Below are 17275 nucleotides of genomic sequence, written 5' to 3' on the forward strand. Positions count from 1 at the left end.
TTGAAAATATTATTAATTAATAAAAGTGTATATGATATTTTAAATATGATATCAGAGGATACAGAAATCCTGCGATCAAATTTTACTATCACCTATTTTAGATGAGGTTACCACACACTTGAGGATGAAACACTCCTATGATATTCTTTCCTCCAAACATTATTATACTTATAGACCCCACAAAATGATCAACTCTTTAAAAAGTTGTTAGAACCTAGAAAAACTGAATTATTAGACGTTTGGCCATATGTTATCATATTACAATATAATATCGTAAAATGGAATCAACATTTGGATATATGTAATTTTGCGTTAATTTTATTTCATAATTTCATATCATGAAATATGATGCTATATTTTTCAAAAAGGATGATATAGAATTACATTGTGATTTCATATCATGATTTGAGATATTTTTTAAAAAGATTGATCTACAAATTTATATTTTGTCAAAACAATTCCACATGTATATCTAGTAACCATTTATTTCATGTGTAAATAAAATTTATAATCACATCATTACTTTTTAAAGTTTAATATTCTCATCGAAATAAAATTTATTATTCACACCAACATATGATCACTTTAACTCACACCAACCGATTGTTAAAGTAATGAAATAATTATGGTCTATAAACATGAAAATATAGTTGCGAATGATATTGACCAACAAATAGCTCAAAAGTAACAATGTTGGTTCGTCTTCTCAGTCACATGATCGAGAAATGCAAATTCAACTTGAAGAAATTGTCCGATCTATGTAAGAGGATTATATGAAAAACTAGTACACTATAATTTATGTTCAATTTTTTTTAATTAAATTAAAGCTAGATGAAACAATTACTTAAGTGTAGAACAAATACCTTTGTAATAATTTTATTATGCGATTTTACAATTTTTTATTTGATAAGATTGAATAAACAATTGGGGCTACTTTAATAATTTTACTATAACTTATAAGGTTTTATGAGAAAAAAAATAACACACAATTTTTATATCGTATGACCAAACAAAATTTTAATTTCATTTTATAATTTCATATCATAATATCATATGCATGATCAAACATGTTCTGAGAGACTACATGTCAACAATTTATCTCACTTTTTTGCTCTTAAAATTGGTCAAATTGGTTTCTCTATAAGAATATCTGAATATGATCCACTATATTTTGTTATCAGCTTGGCCTGTAATGTGTATGATGTTTATGGTGGTGCATTGGCAAAGTTGGTTAATATATTGTCATGAAAATTCTAAATACACACATAGTAACAAATTAATATGTTTATACACTTTTATTTTATGATAACATTGTAGGGCATAAAAATGGACAAAGGAAGAGAGTAAACCTCATTTTTGTAAATGTTGTTTCAAAGCAAGAACATCTGTTCAATCTACAGAAGGAGTATCTCAGTCGCTGCTGCATTTTCCTCAAAACCCAATTCCCCTTTCATCCAAGATTCAGTTATTCACTGCACAGAAGAAGTTTTAGCATCGAAACTAGCTCCAATTTTGCAATCTTGCAACAGTTCTGCAGAAAATCTTGGTTCTGTTATTCGTAAAGGGGAGCAGGTTCATGCCCAGGTAACTGTAAATGGAATTGACAACTTGGGTATTCTTGGTACGAGAATCTTGGGGATGTATGTTTTGTGTAACAGGTTTATCGATGCCAAGAAATTGTTTTTTCAGCTTCGGTTGTGTTATGCTTCTCCTTGGAATTGGATGATTAGAGGGTATACAATAATGGGTCGTTTTGATCTTGCAATCTTGTTGTTCTTTAAGATGTTGGTGTTTGGTACTTACCCTGATAAATACACTTTTCCTTATGTGATTAAGGCTTGTGCTGGTGTAAATGCTGTGAGTTTCGGTAAATGGCTACATCGGTTGGTACAAAGTTTAGGTTTTGAGGATGATGTGTTTGTAGGTAGTGCTTTTATTAAGTTTTATGCGGAGAATGGTTGTTTGGATGATGCTCGTCTTTTGTTCGACAAAATGTATCAAAGGGATAGTGTATTGTGGAATGTGATGCTTAATGGTTATGCTAAAGATGAACAGTCTGTGAATGATGTGGTTGGGTTATTTATGGAAATGAGGAAAAGTGAAACTAAGCCTAATTCAGTAACATATGCTTGTGTTCTTTCTGTTTGTGCGTCGGAAACAATGGTTAAATTTGGTTGTCAGCTTCATGGGCTTGTTGTGCGATGTGGGTTGGAAATGGATTCTCCAGTAGCTAATACATTGATTGCGATGTACGCTAAATTCTGTTCCTTGTTTGATGCACGCAAGATCTTTGATTTAGTGTCACAAGCAGATCGTGTGACTTGGAATGGGATGATTGGAGGGTATGTACAGAATGGGTATATCGATGAGGCGCTGGATTTATTTCGGGAAATGGTAGCTAGCAGTGTCAAGCCAGACTCTATCACCTTTGCCAGTTTGCTCCCCTCTGTTTCTATATCGGAAGATTTGTACCAGGGGAAGGCGATTCATGGTTATATCGTGAGAAATGATGTATCTATTGATGTTTTCTTAAAGAATGCCATTATTGACATGTACTTTAAGTGCAGGAATGTTGTGGCAGCACGCAACATATTTAGCTGCAGCCCTGCGGTGGATGTTGTTATTTGTACTGCTATGATTTCAGGATTTATTCTTAATGCCATGAGTTCTGATGCCATAGATGTTTTCCGATGGTTACTTAATAAGAATATGAGGCCCAATCCTGTTACTCTAGCAAGTACCTTACCCGCTTGTTCTGGTTTGGCTGCTTTGAGATTAGGTAAGGAACTGCATGGTGTCATTGTTAAGCGCAGCTTTCAAGGAATACTTTATGTGGGAAGTGCGGTGATGGACATGTATGCAAAGTGTGGAAGATTGGATCTTGCTCAACAAGTTTTCAGAAGGATGCCTGAAAGAGATGTCGTTTGTTGGAATTCGATGATCACGAGCTGTTGCCAGAATGCTGAACCGGAATTGGCCATTGACTTCTTCCAACAGATGGGTGCAATTGGAGCCAAGTATGATTGTGTCAGCATATCCAGTGCTCTTTCTGCTTGTGCGAATTTGCCAGCTCTCCATTATGGGAAAGAGATCCATGGCTTCGTTATGAAAAGTGCATTAAGCTCTGATCTTTTTGTGGAAAGTGCGTTAATAGATATGTATGCTAAATGTGGGAACTTAGAGGTAGCTTGGCGCGTATTTGACTTAATGGCACACAAGAATGAAGTATCATGGAATAGTATTATTGCAGCTTATGGAAATCATGGCCGACTGAAGGACTGCCTGAATTTGTTTCATGGAATGAGAAAAGATGGATTCCAGCCTGACCACGTCACTTTTCTTGCGATCATATCTGCTTGTGGCCACTCTGGTCGAGTTGAAGAGGGAAAACACTACTTCAATTGCATGACTAATGAATATGGGATTACACCGCGAACAGAGCATTATGCATGCATGGTTGACTTGTTTGGGAGAGCTGGTCTCGTGGAAGAAGCATTTGGCGTGATTAAGAGCATGCCATTTGCTCCAGATGCAGGCATTTGGGGGACATTACTTGGGGCTTGTCGATTACATGGCAATACCGAGCTTGCTGAAATGGCTTCTGAGCATCTTTTGAGCCTGGACCCCCAAAATTCCGGCTACTATATGTTACAATCAAATCTACATGCTAACGCTGGCAAATGGGATATGGTTTCTAAAATTCGACATATGATGAAGGAAAGAGGAGTGCAGAAAGTACCTGGTTACAGCTGGACTGAAGTTAACAACAGCACTCATATTTTTGTTGCTGCAGATGCGAGTCACCCGCAGTCTGCTCAGATATATCTTTTATTAGACAATCTTCTAATAGAGCTGCAAAATGAGGGTTATGTTCCTCAAATGAATCTTCAAATACAACAGTCATCATCCCCAGAACTCTGTTGATTATTAACCAACTACAAGCATAGAGCTTAGCTAAGTGCACTGTATCCACATTTCAGGTAGCATAGGCATTTCATCTTTGTGTTGCAACATTGATTAATTTATACTTGACCTTACAAGTGGAGGAGAAATGTACCATTTATAGTGTTTTGTTTTCTGATTCTTTCATTTGATTCATTCATATAACAGAATACAGGGAAATGTGCATCTGTTACAAAATAAAGCTTTTAATTCTGATCTCCATTCAGTTCAGCAGTTTTCTTAGTCATAGCACTGCAGAAAATGGCTCTACCATGAGACCATCCAAGGGTGTGGGGGCGTGGATGAAGTGAGTTGAAAATCACGAGGTTTCAGGTTGTAAGTTTCAATCGAGACAAAAATCTAGCTTCGGTGAATAGAGTTATCTGATGCTGGTCGAAAAGGTCAGGAAACTCGTGAAATTAGTCCAGTGCACACAAACTAACCTGAACACAACCATTATGGGGGAGAAGGGCTCCAACATGAGTCATTCAAAAGTAGTAGGCTTTATTATAAAAGGAAAGTTATATTGATTAAAAAAATATCTTGTAAGATTCACCAACTGAATACATTAATATGCTTTGTCTGACCAAAACTATAAGTTTTCTAACCAAACTAGTAGAGTCATGCATCACATAAAAATGTCATTTTTATCCCTTTAGTTTTTCTTTAAATAAAATACTACTAAGTAATGTTTTTGGAGTGTTACTGTAAAAATTCAATTGAGATGTTCAAAACTTCATTATCCATTAACTAACATTTTTTGTATGCTAAAATTCAAATATTATGGATAACAACACAAGTACAAACACATATCCAGTGTTATTCCATAGCATGATATCCTTTCAAATTGACTCGACTCTTTTCTTTGCTCGGCCTCTCACTTCATTTCGTTCTTCTTCTTTACCATTGCTTGAATGAAGACCGTTTCAAACCAGGTAAGTGTACACATTACTTACCTCTCTCTTGGAAATATATTTCGATAAAGTCTCGATGGATATCCTATCTTATTATCTTGTTTCTACATACATATTCATATTCTTATTGACTTTAATTTCCTTTCCTAGATACACTGTCTTGAACCTCCATACAAAAATACAACTAGTGGCAAACTAAAACCTATTATGCAATGATGGAATTTAAAGACCAAAACATGAAAAACTGATTCCATTACACAAAGGAATGGCTTCATTACCACAAATTCAAAACCCAAAAAATAAGAATCTTAATACAATTATTGTCCACCTTTTTTCTCTACCACATTTCTTCTATGAAGAATAATATAATGTGCTTTTTGTACATCATTTTAATGCAATCCAGAAGCAAGTTTTTAACTTTTTTTTCTAGCAGCAATTATTAACATTAGGAAATAGGGTAGGATTCTTTTTTCCATTTTGGAATTTACATGTCCCATCGCTAGCTATTTAGTGGAAACTTGTCATTGAGGTAACAAATTAAGAATGAATTGAAATAATTGAAAAAAAATAAATAGGTGTGCTTGTTTCCTGATTTTCCCTATTAAAAGGAAATATAAACGTCAGTGATAGAGTCATAATTTTTATTAACGGATTCAAATTTGAAAAGTAAACACCTGTTGACAGAGATTTGAATGAACCCCTTGATCCTACCTGGCTCTGCCCCAGATAATAGAGAATATAATATGATTTCTTTCATTCTAGTTTATCTTTCACATGCTTATATGATCATAATAAAGATCAGTATACCGTGAAGTAATTGAAAAAAAAAATGAACTACAATTAAAATATGATTTACGACGCTAATCTGCCTTAATTGGTACTTACTACTTAATATAAGCCAATTACTAATGAAGTCGCTTATAGTACGAAATATTAGTGTTTCTTAAAAGTATTCACATGTTTTTTTTTAAAACAAAATCGTGATATGAATCATATATTAGTGTTTTTTAAATATATACGCAAAGCACCTTTAAATATTTTTTTAGAAAAATCTTAATTTCCTCTCAATCTAACTCGATGCTAACTTCTACCATAACGCATGTCATGTGGTATAAAATTTCAGTGTTTAAAGAGGAATCAAACCCTTAAAAAGGAATAGTAGAACTTAATCGAGTTTCATTTTTTGTTGAATCAATTACTAAATTTTCGAAGCCTTCGCCACTACTCTAGATCAACTTTGAATTGCTCGATTGAAATATGAGATAATAAATTCAAACTCCATGGTACTCCTATTTATATACATGATATTCCAACGAGCTAATTAATTCAAATTCCAAATAATTAAAGCCATTAATTATATATAGCATCTTCATTTTTTATTTTATTTTTCTCAAACTCTAATCACAATTATTAATAGTACTACTAATCCGCTGCTTAATATTTCTTCTTTTCTTCTTCTCATAAGCAATCCCCCTCGCTTTGGCTTGCGTGTCTCTCACTTCCTTCAAATACAACCTCACTGCTCGAGCACCGAACGGATTCGTCTCCGTCCGTCCTCCGTTCTCTTCGAAAGCAGCGCGTAGCCTCCCAATTAGCGCGTCAAGGCTCCCCCACGCCTGTTTCAACGGGCAATTGCACGGCGCCGGCGGATGAGGATCGCCGAAAAACGGACAATTACAGCTGTGAACTTTCGTTTTTCCGAATTGATCTAGGTATTTTAAGAATTCTAGAATGTTCGCTCCGCTGCATCGCGCAAGTATCAGTGGTGGCTTGTGGTTTCTCAAGTACTGTCCGAATGTGTTCCAGTCTCGCCGTTTTTGTAGCTCGTAACGGCTCACCGTCGGTGGTGACGAAGGCGGCGGTAGTGGTAGTGTCGGCGCCGGCGCCGATGATAGGGAGAAGTTTTGTGAGACGGAATTAATGGTACTATATACGTCTAACATGGCTGTGTTACTTTTGTGTGGGTATTTTTTGAAGTTGTTAAGACTCGCTATATATAGGATGTAAAAGAGTGCAAATAGTTTTACTTCTTATGGGTTCATGATTTGATTCATACCACTCGCGTTAGGGTCCGGTGTACCGGATGAGGTTATTCAAAGTCTCGAATATGAATTTTGGAATTAAAAAAATTATTGATAAGAAGTAGTCGAGTGTTGTTTTTGAATGAAATATAAATTGTATTAATCGAATTCTAATATAAATATAGAAAATAAAAAATAAATTCACTTATCTCATTTAGCTTTTCATTCGGCATCAAGCGGCGTCTAATAGATTCTGTTAATAGAAAGGATATTTGATCCTATAATTTGATGAGAAGACCATATTTAAGTCGAAATATAGTTTAAGGATATATTTTGAGCTATGTATTATTTCGAACAGTTTAAAGATATTTTTAACCCTTTTTGTAGAAAAAATAATTTCCAGAGAAAATATCTCAATTACTTGGGGCTAATTTTGGTATGTTGCGATAAAATTTAGTACAATTTTGTCTCTTGTGTAGTTATTGATTGTAAAAATAAATATATATGAAGGCAAATAATTAGTATCAAGATAAGTTATTTTATTTATAGTAGAATAACATTAGCAAAAATAGTTTTTCGGGTATAAAATAACAAAAATGTCAAAAACATTTTCCAACTAAATAAGGTAAAGGGATATTATTGTAAACAAATCAAATCATTAATAAATAATAATAACAAGATATTTATTTTTTTTAAGCTCTTTATTTCTTTTTTACTCCACAAGTAAAGTTCGTGTATAAGTGTGAATAAATTAAATATATTGTGATTTGGTTCAGAAGATCAAATTATTTAACGTTTAATGTGTAAATTTCCAGAACTTACAAATAAAACTTTGAATTATAGTCTACCTAGTTATGATGGTATTATAACGTGGTAGTAGTATTTATTTCATTAGATCCAATAAATAGCAAAGATTGTTATGCAATATTACCACATAAATTATTATTTAAAGAATTTTAGAAATTCTAATTTTCTTGTACTCATAAAATAAGAAGTAGAAATAGTGAAGGGAGAGTTGCTAGACCATTTATAGGAAAATGTAATGGCCCATAGAGAAGGAACAAAAGAAGATAATGAGACCAATATGAGTTATAATAATATAGTGATATGTATTGTTGAAATATCATCTCGAATTAACACTCATGCTTTAATATGTGCTTCGAACACTCGACTAATTTATTTTATGAAAACAAAATATATGGAAGGATGGGGCCCAAAGAGTGAGGACAAATTAAAGTAATATCACTTCAACTAGTCATGTCAAATGTAACTTCAATTGTTGTCTTATCAGTTTCACCCTTCCTTTTATCCGTGTGACAGTGGGTTAACTTGTATTGACCATTGGAATGTTTCGTGTGGCCGGTAACTTTTTTGTTTCCTCCCTTTGCCTTTTTTATTTTTTATTTTTAACTTTTAGGTGCCACTAGAATTTAGAGCAAATAACAAAACTTGATCCTCTCTACATCTAACGATAACAATAGTTTATTTAAATTAATTTCATATAGTGAAATTCAAAATAAAGTGATGTATACAAATTTTATTTTTATCTCAATATTTCTGACTAGGTAACTTTTTATTTTATAATATATAATTATTGGTAGTATTCATTGTTGGCCTCAGTACGCAGAGTATGTTGTCTTGGTTTTAATCAACATGACTCTTTAGACATCAAAAGTTGTCTTTGAACTTCCAACTTAGTATCAAAAATCACTATGAGTCTATCCGATCAAAATTATCTCATTGGTGAGGCGGAGCTACCGGTATGGAAGGGTGGTCAGCGATCACTGAGTTTTGGCCAAAAATATTTTTTAACTATATGTCAAACTTAAATTATAGCCCTAAAATATCATTTTTAGCAGATAACTATATTCAAAATTAAACTATATCTTTAAAGTATCATTTTCAGCAGAAAACATCCTTTAAGTATTTTTACGTGAACAATTTTCATCCTTTTGTTAGATATTGTCAAAAGATTAAGGGATCTTACGAAAACATGAGCAATTAATGTGACTATCAACAAATTTTATTATGCATAATTTCATTAAATCTACAATAAATTCTTGAAAATATAAAAAATCTTAGACACTGTTGCTTATGAAAACTATAAATGATTAGAAGGTGTGAGCGTACATGATTTGCCTTTTGCGCAACAGAAAGAAGTTGGAGATTAATTATTTTTATCTTTTTCTTAACCAATTAAATTATTAGATTTTTGGGTCAATCTAATATCGAAGTGACCAAAATATTGATTATGTCTTGTATTTGAGTTTCATTCTACATTATTTGAAGGGGAAGTCTCCAAAAAATGTCGCTTCTAGCATATTTAATTGAGAAGAAACTATTTAAATTAATAATATTTTAAATTAAAATTATATGAAAAATGAATGAAAAAGACGGTCAAATTAAAAGATTTTGCATAATTCTTAACTCAATTAAGAAAAAGTTCGCGATAATATTCTTGGCATATATAAGAATAACAATTAGGAAGGGACGGCTTATTTTTTGAGGGATATATCAATTAAGGATGAAAATTATTTACTTTAAAATACTTTAAGGATGTTTTATGATAAGAATATACTTTAAGGCTGTAATTTGAGTTTGAGGTATAGTTTAATGATGATTTTGGCTAAAATTTCAAAATAATTAATCTCCAACCTTTTTCAATTACGGAAAAGGCGAATCATGTACGCTCACACCTTTCAATCATTTTTAATTTCCATAAGCAACAATGTCTAAGATTTTTTATATTTTTCAAGAACTTCTTGTAGAAAATAATGAAATTATACATAATAACTTTTGTTGATAGTCGCGTTAACTGCTCATGTTTTTGTAAGATCCCTTAGTTTTTGACAATATCTAACAAAAGGATGAAAGTTGTTCACTTACAAATACTTAAAGGATGTTTTCTGCTAAAAATGATACTTTAAGAATGTAGCTTAAATTTGGGGTATAGATAAATGATGTTTTATGCTAAAAATAATAATTTAAGGATGTAGTTTAGATTTCGGGTATAGTTAAAAAATGTTTTTGGCCAAATTATACCCTATATATAAATAAAATGCTATATAATATTGCGATATATAATTAATTGAACACCTATGACAAAGTCTATTGGTCTGCTGGTAAGCATGTTCATTTACGTGCAAGAGGTCCTCAGTTGCAACATGTTTTTTAAAACATAAAACACACTCTCTTTTCAATTATGTGTAAGAGATCTGTATTAAGTGACTTATTAGGTATACACATTCTCAAGATTTTATTTTAAAGAAAAAATTAAAGATTATTATTTATTATTATACTTTTGAGTATTTCTAAAGTATCTTTCTATTTAGAAAAAGTAAAATAGTTAAGAATTTGAAAATAGGAGAAAAAAACTCATCATAATCGTGAAAGTCACTCTCAAAAGGCTCATCATAGCCCTTTTTGTGACTCGACTCAAGCTCATCATACATTATTCGATATTTGAACTATTCAGTTATTTAAATTACAAAAAACACTCGACAATTTATTTCATATGAACTAGAGGGAGTATATTTCAAGCAAAAATTATTTTGTGACTTTTGTCCATTAGTTTTGATTTATTCCATCGATAGTTTTATCATTTTAAATTTCCGCAAGATTTAGTTACTAAGTGATGTGTAATTTAATTTCTCACACATTTGCAAAAATAAATTTTGTGTACCCACTTCGCTAAAAAAATTATCGACTCTTTTAAAGTTTGAACAACCTCGGCGAAATTTCTGGCTCCGCCACTATTTGGCGAGTAACATACTCATCATACACTTTCTTGGATATATCGCGTTAATTCATTCATCATCAAGATAAATGATTTTGATCTAAAAGTTGATGTCTGGTGCAACCTCTTCATAGTGGAAAAGTGCTTTTTTTTCTTCTAGGTCTTGACTCCTTCATACATGTCCTTGATCTTCTAAATATACGTCATAGAGTCTGGCATTAATACATACATTTTATGAACCCTAAACACCCAAAGGGACCTCCAAAAAAATTTGGTGTGTGTTTTATAGAGGGTCCCTTTTAGTGTTTAGGGTTTAAAAAGTGTCCGTTTTGATATCAGACTTCTACATACCTCCAATTTCCAAACATCTCCAAAAAACCTCCTTCAAGACTCTGTCTAAAAAACTTTCCAATCAATGAACATCATATGCAAGTTTTTCTATTTGACTGTACTTATTTATCAATCTCTTTATAATGACTTTTGAATACATGTGAAACATGCTTAGATATCAAGTGTATAGAATAAATTATATCTAATTTTGACTCATATGTATCTATTTTGTAAAGTTCTAAGAGAAAATATAATTAGAAAGTATAGTTTCAACCGATAAATAACACAAATGTAAATGTGTGTTTTGTGTTGTTTCCTCTTAATTTAAATACAATTCATTCAAATTTGAATGCACTAGTGATCTACTTTTTTATTAGTTCAATCTATTTCAGTTTGTTAAAATATTAGTTCATATATAAATCAAATCGGTTAATGAAAAGTGAGTTTTATGTATTTTGAATTAGTATTTTAATTATTAAAAATTATCTATTTTTTTTTAATACATACTAAATTTTATACTATAGAAAATGTTAAAATTTCTAAATTAGCTTGTTTGCTCTTGAAATCGAAACCTCCCCACAAATTGGGACAGCGGGAGTAATTTCAATTTTGCTATTTGAAAAAACAGAGGATTTTCCGTTGGGGTTTAACCGGATCGGGCCTTTTCATCTCCGGTAATCTTTCTCGTTTTGTAATTCTCATCGTACTTCTGCTTTGTTATTAACTGTACTAGTTGTGGTTTCAGTAAAGTTTAGCTTCGTATAGTTGTGAATTCATTCTCTTGTGGCGGCTTAAATCAAGGGTTTGGTTGTCAGTGTTATAGCAAACGAAGATTCTGTTCAGAAGATTTAGAGTTCTTTTTTGTTGGAAATTTTGAGGTTGTGATTTTGACCTAAAACTGTTAATTTCATAGATAGAGAGATATTTGTATGTTAGTAATAGGGAACCTCTAGGGTTATGAAAACCTAAATTATTGAATATTGGAATAGATGGGGTTCTAATGGAGAGAATTCATATAGTAAACCCAAACTAATTCGGGATTGAGGCATACTTCTTGATTACTGAGCTAAATTAGAGATAAAGAGTAAGAGGTGCAGTTGGGATTGATTCATTTCTCACTTTAATAACTATCTAATTTTACAGTTTTAGGTTTTGTAAACTTTTTTAGTGCATACTAATAACTATCTACCCTTTTGGTTTGCTTGGGATTGCTAGCTCCTTAGCTTTAGTTTAGGATACTTGTATGAGTGCTGAGATTTTTTTTATGCCCTTCCGAATTAGAGCTAAGCGGTCGCATATTTTGTAATCTGGCATCTACCCGATGCCCATTCAAGGATAATTTTTAACCTTATCAAAAAGACATAGTTGCAGCAGTAATTTTTTCCGATGTACCTATTGATTTAACAATGTGAACACCAAATTTATACAGATGTCATGGTAGTTTTTACTTGGAGATAAGAGTTTACTGTTTGTTAAATTTCAAAGAAGAGTTTACTGTTTGTTACGAGGGATGGGCTTCAGTTTTAGAGGGTCTCACTTGATGGCTTTGTTCTCTTTGGTACAAAAGAACTATTCTTGTAATAAGATGTGGATGAAATGTCATTTAGGAATGATGGGAAATATATTTTTGAAGTGGTTTGTACATTTCAGAATCTTAGGAATTATTTCTCTTTGCTACTCAGTCCATTAGGCCAGTTCATGCTTTGATAGTTTTGGCTATTTGTGTAGTACTTGATTACATCTGATGACATTAATTTTATCCATTTTAGAACCAAAGTACCAACAGATTTCAGCTCAACAGCCATTAGTTATGGACCACTTTGGAGGAGGAAGTTGGACAATGATCCCCAACATCCAAACTCACAGTAATCCTTCGACACCCTCCAATCAAGACAATTTATTTCTTCAGCAACAGCAATTTCAACAACAACAGTTCATTCAACCGCAGCTCTATCAGCAACAACAGCAGCAGCAGCAGCAACAACAACAACGGTATCAACAACAGATGCAACAGCAACAAATGCAGCAGCAGCAACAGATGCAGCAGCAGCAAATGCAGCAACAACAACAACAGCAGCAGCAAATGCAGCAACAACAACAACAGCAGCAGCAGCAACAACAACAACAGCACCACCAATCACTTGCCTCTCACTTCCATCTTTTACAAGTATTGGGCAAAAACCATGATCTGTAGCTTGCTATTTTAATAGAGTAACGAGACATTTCTCTTTCCTAGTGAGACCTTTTGTTCTAACTTTTATTGTCATCTTACAGCTGGTGGAGAATTTAGCTGATACAATTGAAAATGGAAATCGAGATCAGCACTCAGATGCATTGGTTTGTTCATTTCTTGATTGATGCATTATATGTTAGTTTTCCATTTCTTCTACATTAAACCGGGTGTATTTTTCCTCACCAGGTAACTGAATTGAAAAATCAGTTTGAGAAGTGCCAGCAGCTGTTGACATCAATATCAGGGTCTATTAGCTCAAGATCTATGGTATTTCATTTTCACACATATCCTTTGATTTCTGTTGTAACTTGTTCTGAACACACCCCCAACTCAAAAAATAAAAAGAAAAAAGAGAGAGACTCCAACAAAGAGTTAAGCGCAATAATATGAAAACAGAACTTCAAAATTATTCTTTTCTGGAAGAGTTGGATTGTTTTTCTTTTGGCAGTGTTATTGCTTTTAATTGTGCTTTTCCATTTGGGCCTGTTTGTTCAACTTATAGTTGTGAAGAATTTTACTGAAAAGTGGGGTTCAATATGTTTGAAACGATGTTGACTTGAACAAAGTTGCTCCACAAATTCTTATTTGGTTGCATGTTTTGATGCTTAAATATGGGTAAGATAATTGACCAGTCCTGTGTTCTTTGGACAGACAGTTGAGGGACAAAAGCGCAAAAAGGCAGAGTGCGAACAAATGCTAAATCAGCGAAGGTTTGTATTATATATATATAAAACACACACACACACACATATATATATGTGTGTGTGTGTGTGTTTCTAATATTGTCTACTGAAATTTGTATAATTATTATTTGCTTCATCTGATGGTCATGTTTCATGCTTAATTACAGGGATCTTATTTCGAGGTACAAAGGCTCAGTTGAGGAGATTATTAACTCTGAACTATAGCTCATACTCGCATTTTAACCAAGGTAAAATTATGCGCTGCAAGTTGTTTTTGGCCTGCCCAAAAGAAGTTGAGTTGAATCACCTGTCATTTTGATTTTACTAGATGCAAGTGAAACAACTATGCAGTGTTCTGGATGCAGTCAATTTGTAGTTTGTTGTAATACATGAGAATAAAGTGCTCATGAGAAATTTTTATTGATGTTACTGTTGTAATCACTATGGCGCTCGCCACAAATGACTGCTCTGACTGTACTGAGAACATAAAATGTTTTGGGCCAAGGTTATGATAAAGTAATGCATTGCCTTCTTAACTGACTGATTGTATTTAAATCTAATTACATCAAAGTGAAGCAAATAATTGAAGTAACGGTGCTACCCGGGCTCTAGTCAGGCACCTGGATAGCTGATTGTTCAGTTTAATACTTGACTAGAAATAGTCTAAGCATTTAAAGTAATTTAAGTAGCCTGGAGAGTTGATCTTTCCATATATGGACTTTGAGGGCATCCGGGAGTGATCTATGTTACATATCACGTACATCGAGAACTTCCCGAAGACATGGCTTTAGAAAAATGTATGTTTGCCTAAGTTGTTGGGAGATTTGATTTGCTTAAAGATTAATATTTTTGTTACCTTATGTATTTTTTTGAGTTGAATTCAATGCTACATAGAATTCAAATCAGCATTAGGAACTTCACAAATAAGTTGGACATCGCTAGCTATCGAAATATCTAAGTTATTATTTGCATCATTCATAATCTATTCTCAGAAATCGTTAAATATTCATTTAAAGTGCACTTTAACTCTGAAGCTAGGTGAAGTCCGAGTTGGGCGCTTTGCCTTGCTTAATTGACACCTTGGCTCAGGCATCAAGTAGCTAAATAGTGTCCTTGTCATTTTTAGGAAGTTAGACTATAGAGTAAATGTCAACTTAGTTGACGGATTGATACAAAATGCTGTTTTATATATTCTTAATCGTTACGAATAAGAAACTAGAAATTAGAAATACGAAACTAGAAAAGAAGAATAGTTAGTGAAGACTTACAACTGAATTACATCCAAATTAGAAATTCAGTTTCACTTAATCATAGTAGTTCTGTTAAGTTTTCTATCCAAATGATTAGTGTAGTATTATTTTTTGTGTAGTTATTTTTCCTTGCTCTACATATATATTTTTAATATTATTCATCAGTGTTTTTCTTTGCATATGACCTCACTTAAGCTTTTCCTCTCAAGTCCCAACAGATTTTGGTGCTTTTCTACGCGTTTCACCTATAATATCTCTCGATAGTTTCAAATGGAGTATTCCTCTAGTAGCTGGCTCAAATTCTTATTTCAGGATATATTTTGTAATCCATGCTGGATCTGCATACCATCTACTGAAGTAAAACATCTTGAGTCACTAAAATTCCTCTATGCTGGTTCTGAGATCTTGCCATTTTTCTGTTTATATATGTGACAGAACTTGGCTAAAGTGAAATATGAAACATTATCAACAATGATATGACGAAACTTTATTGAACATCTGAATTTTCCCATCTGATGAAACTTTTTCTTGGCACAGGTAAAACACACTAGCAAACTTCTCCGAGCATTAGCATCATCATTGTCATGAGGAATTTGCAGAAGAACATTAAATTCGAGCTAGCGATGATGAATCCTCGAGACTCCATCATCAGATATGTCTTTATCATGTATTTCCTACAAAACCTATTTAGTGTTTTAACCTTGTTTGGATGCAAATGATTGCATCTTCCGCCATTTATTTCTATGAGACTAGACATCTAGAACTGTTTCCTTTTTTGACCTGTTGACTGCCTTAGCTCTATTACAATCATCAAACCTTAATTGGAGTTTGCTGGTACCAATGGTTAGGAAGAGCTACTACACTAGGAAGGCGGCCAAGATAGATGACCTACACACAAAAATTAAATAATTCGTATCGGCATTTATATCAAATCTCTGTATGTATTTGAATGTTCGTTTATAATTGTAAGATGAATGTCATTGATTTGAGCAAATAACAGTCGTTAGAATGGGATTGTTAACTGTGATTTGAATCAAATACTATGAATTACTAATACTATATGCTTTGTGGTCCTTAAAATAGAACAATAATTTATGGTATTATTTAGAGGGTATTGATACTTACCCACCTCAACTACACGAAAACATAATTTCTTTGTACAATTTGACGTCATTTAATTTTAGGTATTAGCACTTTTGACTTCTGTACGAGTGAGAGGAAAAAATAATTCTCTTACCCAAAAAATGCCACATTTTATTAAAGCTTGAAAAGAAAAATTTCGTTGAACTCTTATTTTGGAAAAAGGGTTAAAAAAAATGTCTTTAAACTGTGTGAAAGGAACAAAAACGCTGTTAATTCTTTGGCGCACAAATGCTCTTACTGTCAATACTTTAGTTCAAAAATGCCCTTGCAGTCAATAATACTTTGGTCCATAAATGCCCCAATAGTTACAAAATGAGTCGAAAATGCTTTTTTTCAAATAAATATATTATTATTTTTCTTTTTAAACATATCTTCTTCCTAATTAAAATATTATTAAAGAACACTATTCTTGTTTCTTTCTTCTAAAATCACTTTGACAAATAAAAATGGTTGGAAATATTCTTTTTCTTCTAAGTCTCATTTCATCAATTAAATGGAATAATTTCATGTATCCTTTTGATAAATAATATATGCCATATATATAAATTGATAGTATATCTATCACTAATTTATATTTATATAATAATAAAAAATATTGATGGTAAAATAAAATTTGTTTCATTTTTTTTTTTGAAATAAAGTAAGATAAACATTTGCTATTTTTTTAAAAAAATTAATTGAAAAAAATGTGTCAAAAAGAAAATAATACAATATTTATTTGGAAACTAATTTTTTTGACTCATTAAATAACAATAAGGGCATTTTTGGATCGAAATATTAATGACGAGTATTTTTGGACCAAAATACAAACGAGACATTTTTATTCTTTTTGCGCAATTTAAAGATATTTTTAAATTAAATTATTGACGATAAAGACATTTTTAAGCCAAACTATAAACAAAAGAGAGAATAAACAAAAGAGAGAAGAGAGTACTGTTGCAAAGCAAGTTAAGTTTAAATATAATTCAAAAGCATAAGCTAGGCATTTAATAATTAGTGCTTAAAAATCAAGTAAGGAATGGA

The 17275-nt window shown here is 32.3% G+C and overlaps 3 protein-coding genes across 5 annotated transcripts; 2 read left to right on the forward strand and 1 right to left on the reverse strand.

Moving 5' to 3' along the window:
• The first annotated feature begins 1009 nt into the window (after positions 1 to 1009).
• LOC101244251 (pentatricopeptide repeat-containing protein) lies at positions 1010 to 4162 on the forward strand. Its single transcript, XM_004233147.5, has one exon. The coding sequence runs from the start codon at positions 1363 to 1365 to the stop codon at positions 3922 to 3924; it is 2562 nt and encodes an 853-aa protein (XP_004233195.1). The 5' UTR covers positions 1010 to 1362; the 3' UTR covers positions 3925 to 4162.
• Positions 4163 to 6102: 1940 nt separating this feature from the next.
• On the reverse strand, positions 6103 to 7080 carry TFAM1 (TMF family protein). The gene has a single exon (XM_004233146.5). The coding sequence runs from the start codon at positions 6797 to 6799 to the stop codon at positions 6254 to 6256; it is 546 nt and encodes a 181-aa protein (XP_004233194.1). The 5' UTR covers positions 6800 to 7080; the 3' UTR covers positions 6103 to 6253.
• A 4216-nt stretch (positions 7081 to 11296) lies between these two features.
• On the forward strand, positions 11297 to 16168 carry LOC101243664 (mediator of RNA polymerase II transcription subunit 9). Of its 3 annotated transcripts, none has more exons than XM_010318685.4 (7): positions 11297 to 11617; positions 12713 to 13110; positions 13218 to 13280; positions 13363 to 13443; positions 13828 to 13886; positions 14027 to 14107; positions 15647 to 16168. In XM_010318685.4, the coding sequence occupies exons 2-6, from the start codon at positions 12754 to 12756 to the stop codon at positions 14082 to 14084; spliced, it is 618 nt and encodes a 205-aa protein (XP_010316987.1). In that variant the 5' UTR covers positions 11297 to 11617; positions 12713 to 12753; the 3' UTR covers positions 14085 to 14107; positions 15647 to 16168. The 3 variants fall into 3 exon arrangements, with proteins under 3 accessions (XP_010316987.1, XP_010316988.1, XP_004233193.1); XM_010318686.3 differs by lacking the exon at positions 15647 to 16168 and adding an exon at positions 14188 to 14395; XM_004233145.3 differs by lacking the exon at positions 15647 to 16168 and having other exon boundaries at positions 14027 to 14395.
• The last annotated feature ends 1107 nt before the right edge of the window (positions 16169 to 17275 follow it).

Source organism: Solanum lycopersicum, chromosome 2, assembly GCF_036512215.1.
Source record: "Solanum lycopersicum chromosome 2, SLM_r2.1".
Lineage (NCBI taxonomy): Eukaryota > Viridiplantae > Streptophyta > Magnoliopsida > Solanales > Solanaceae > Solanum > Solanum lycopersicum.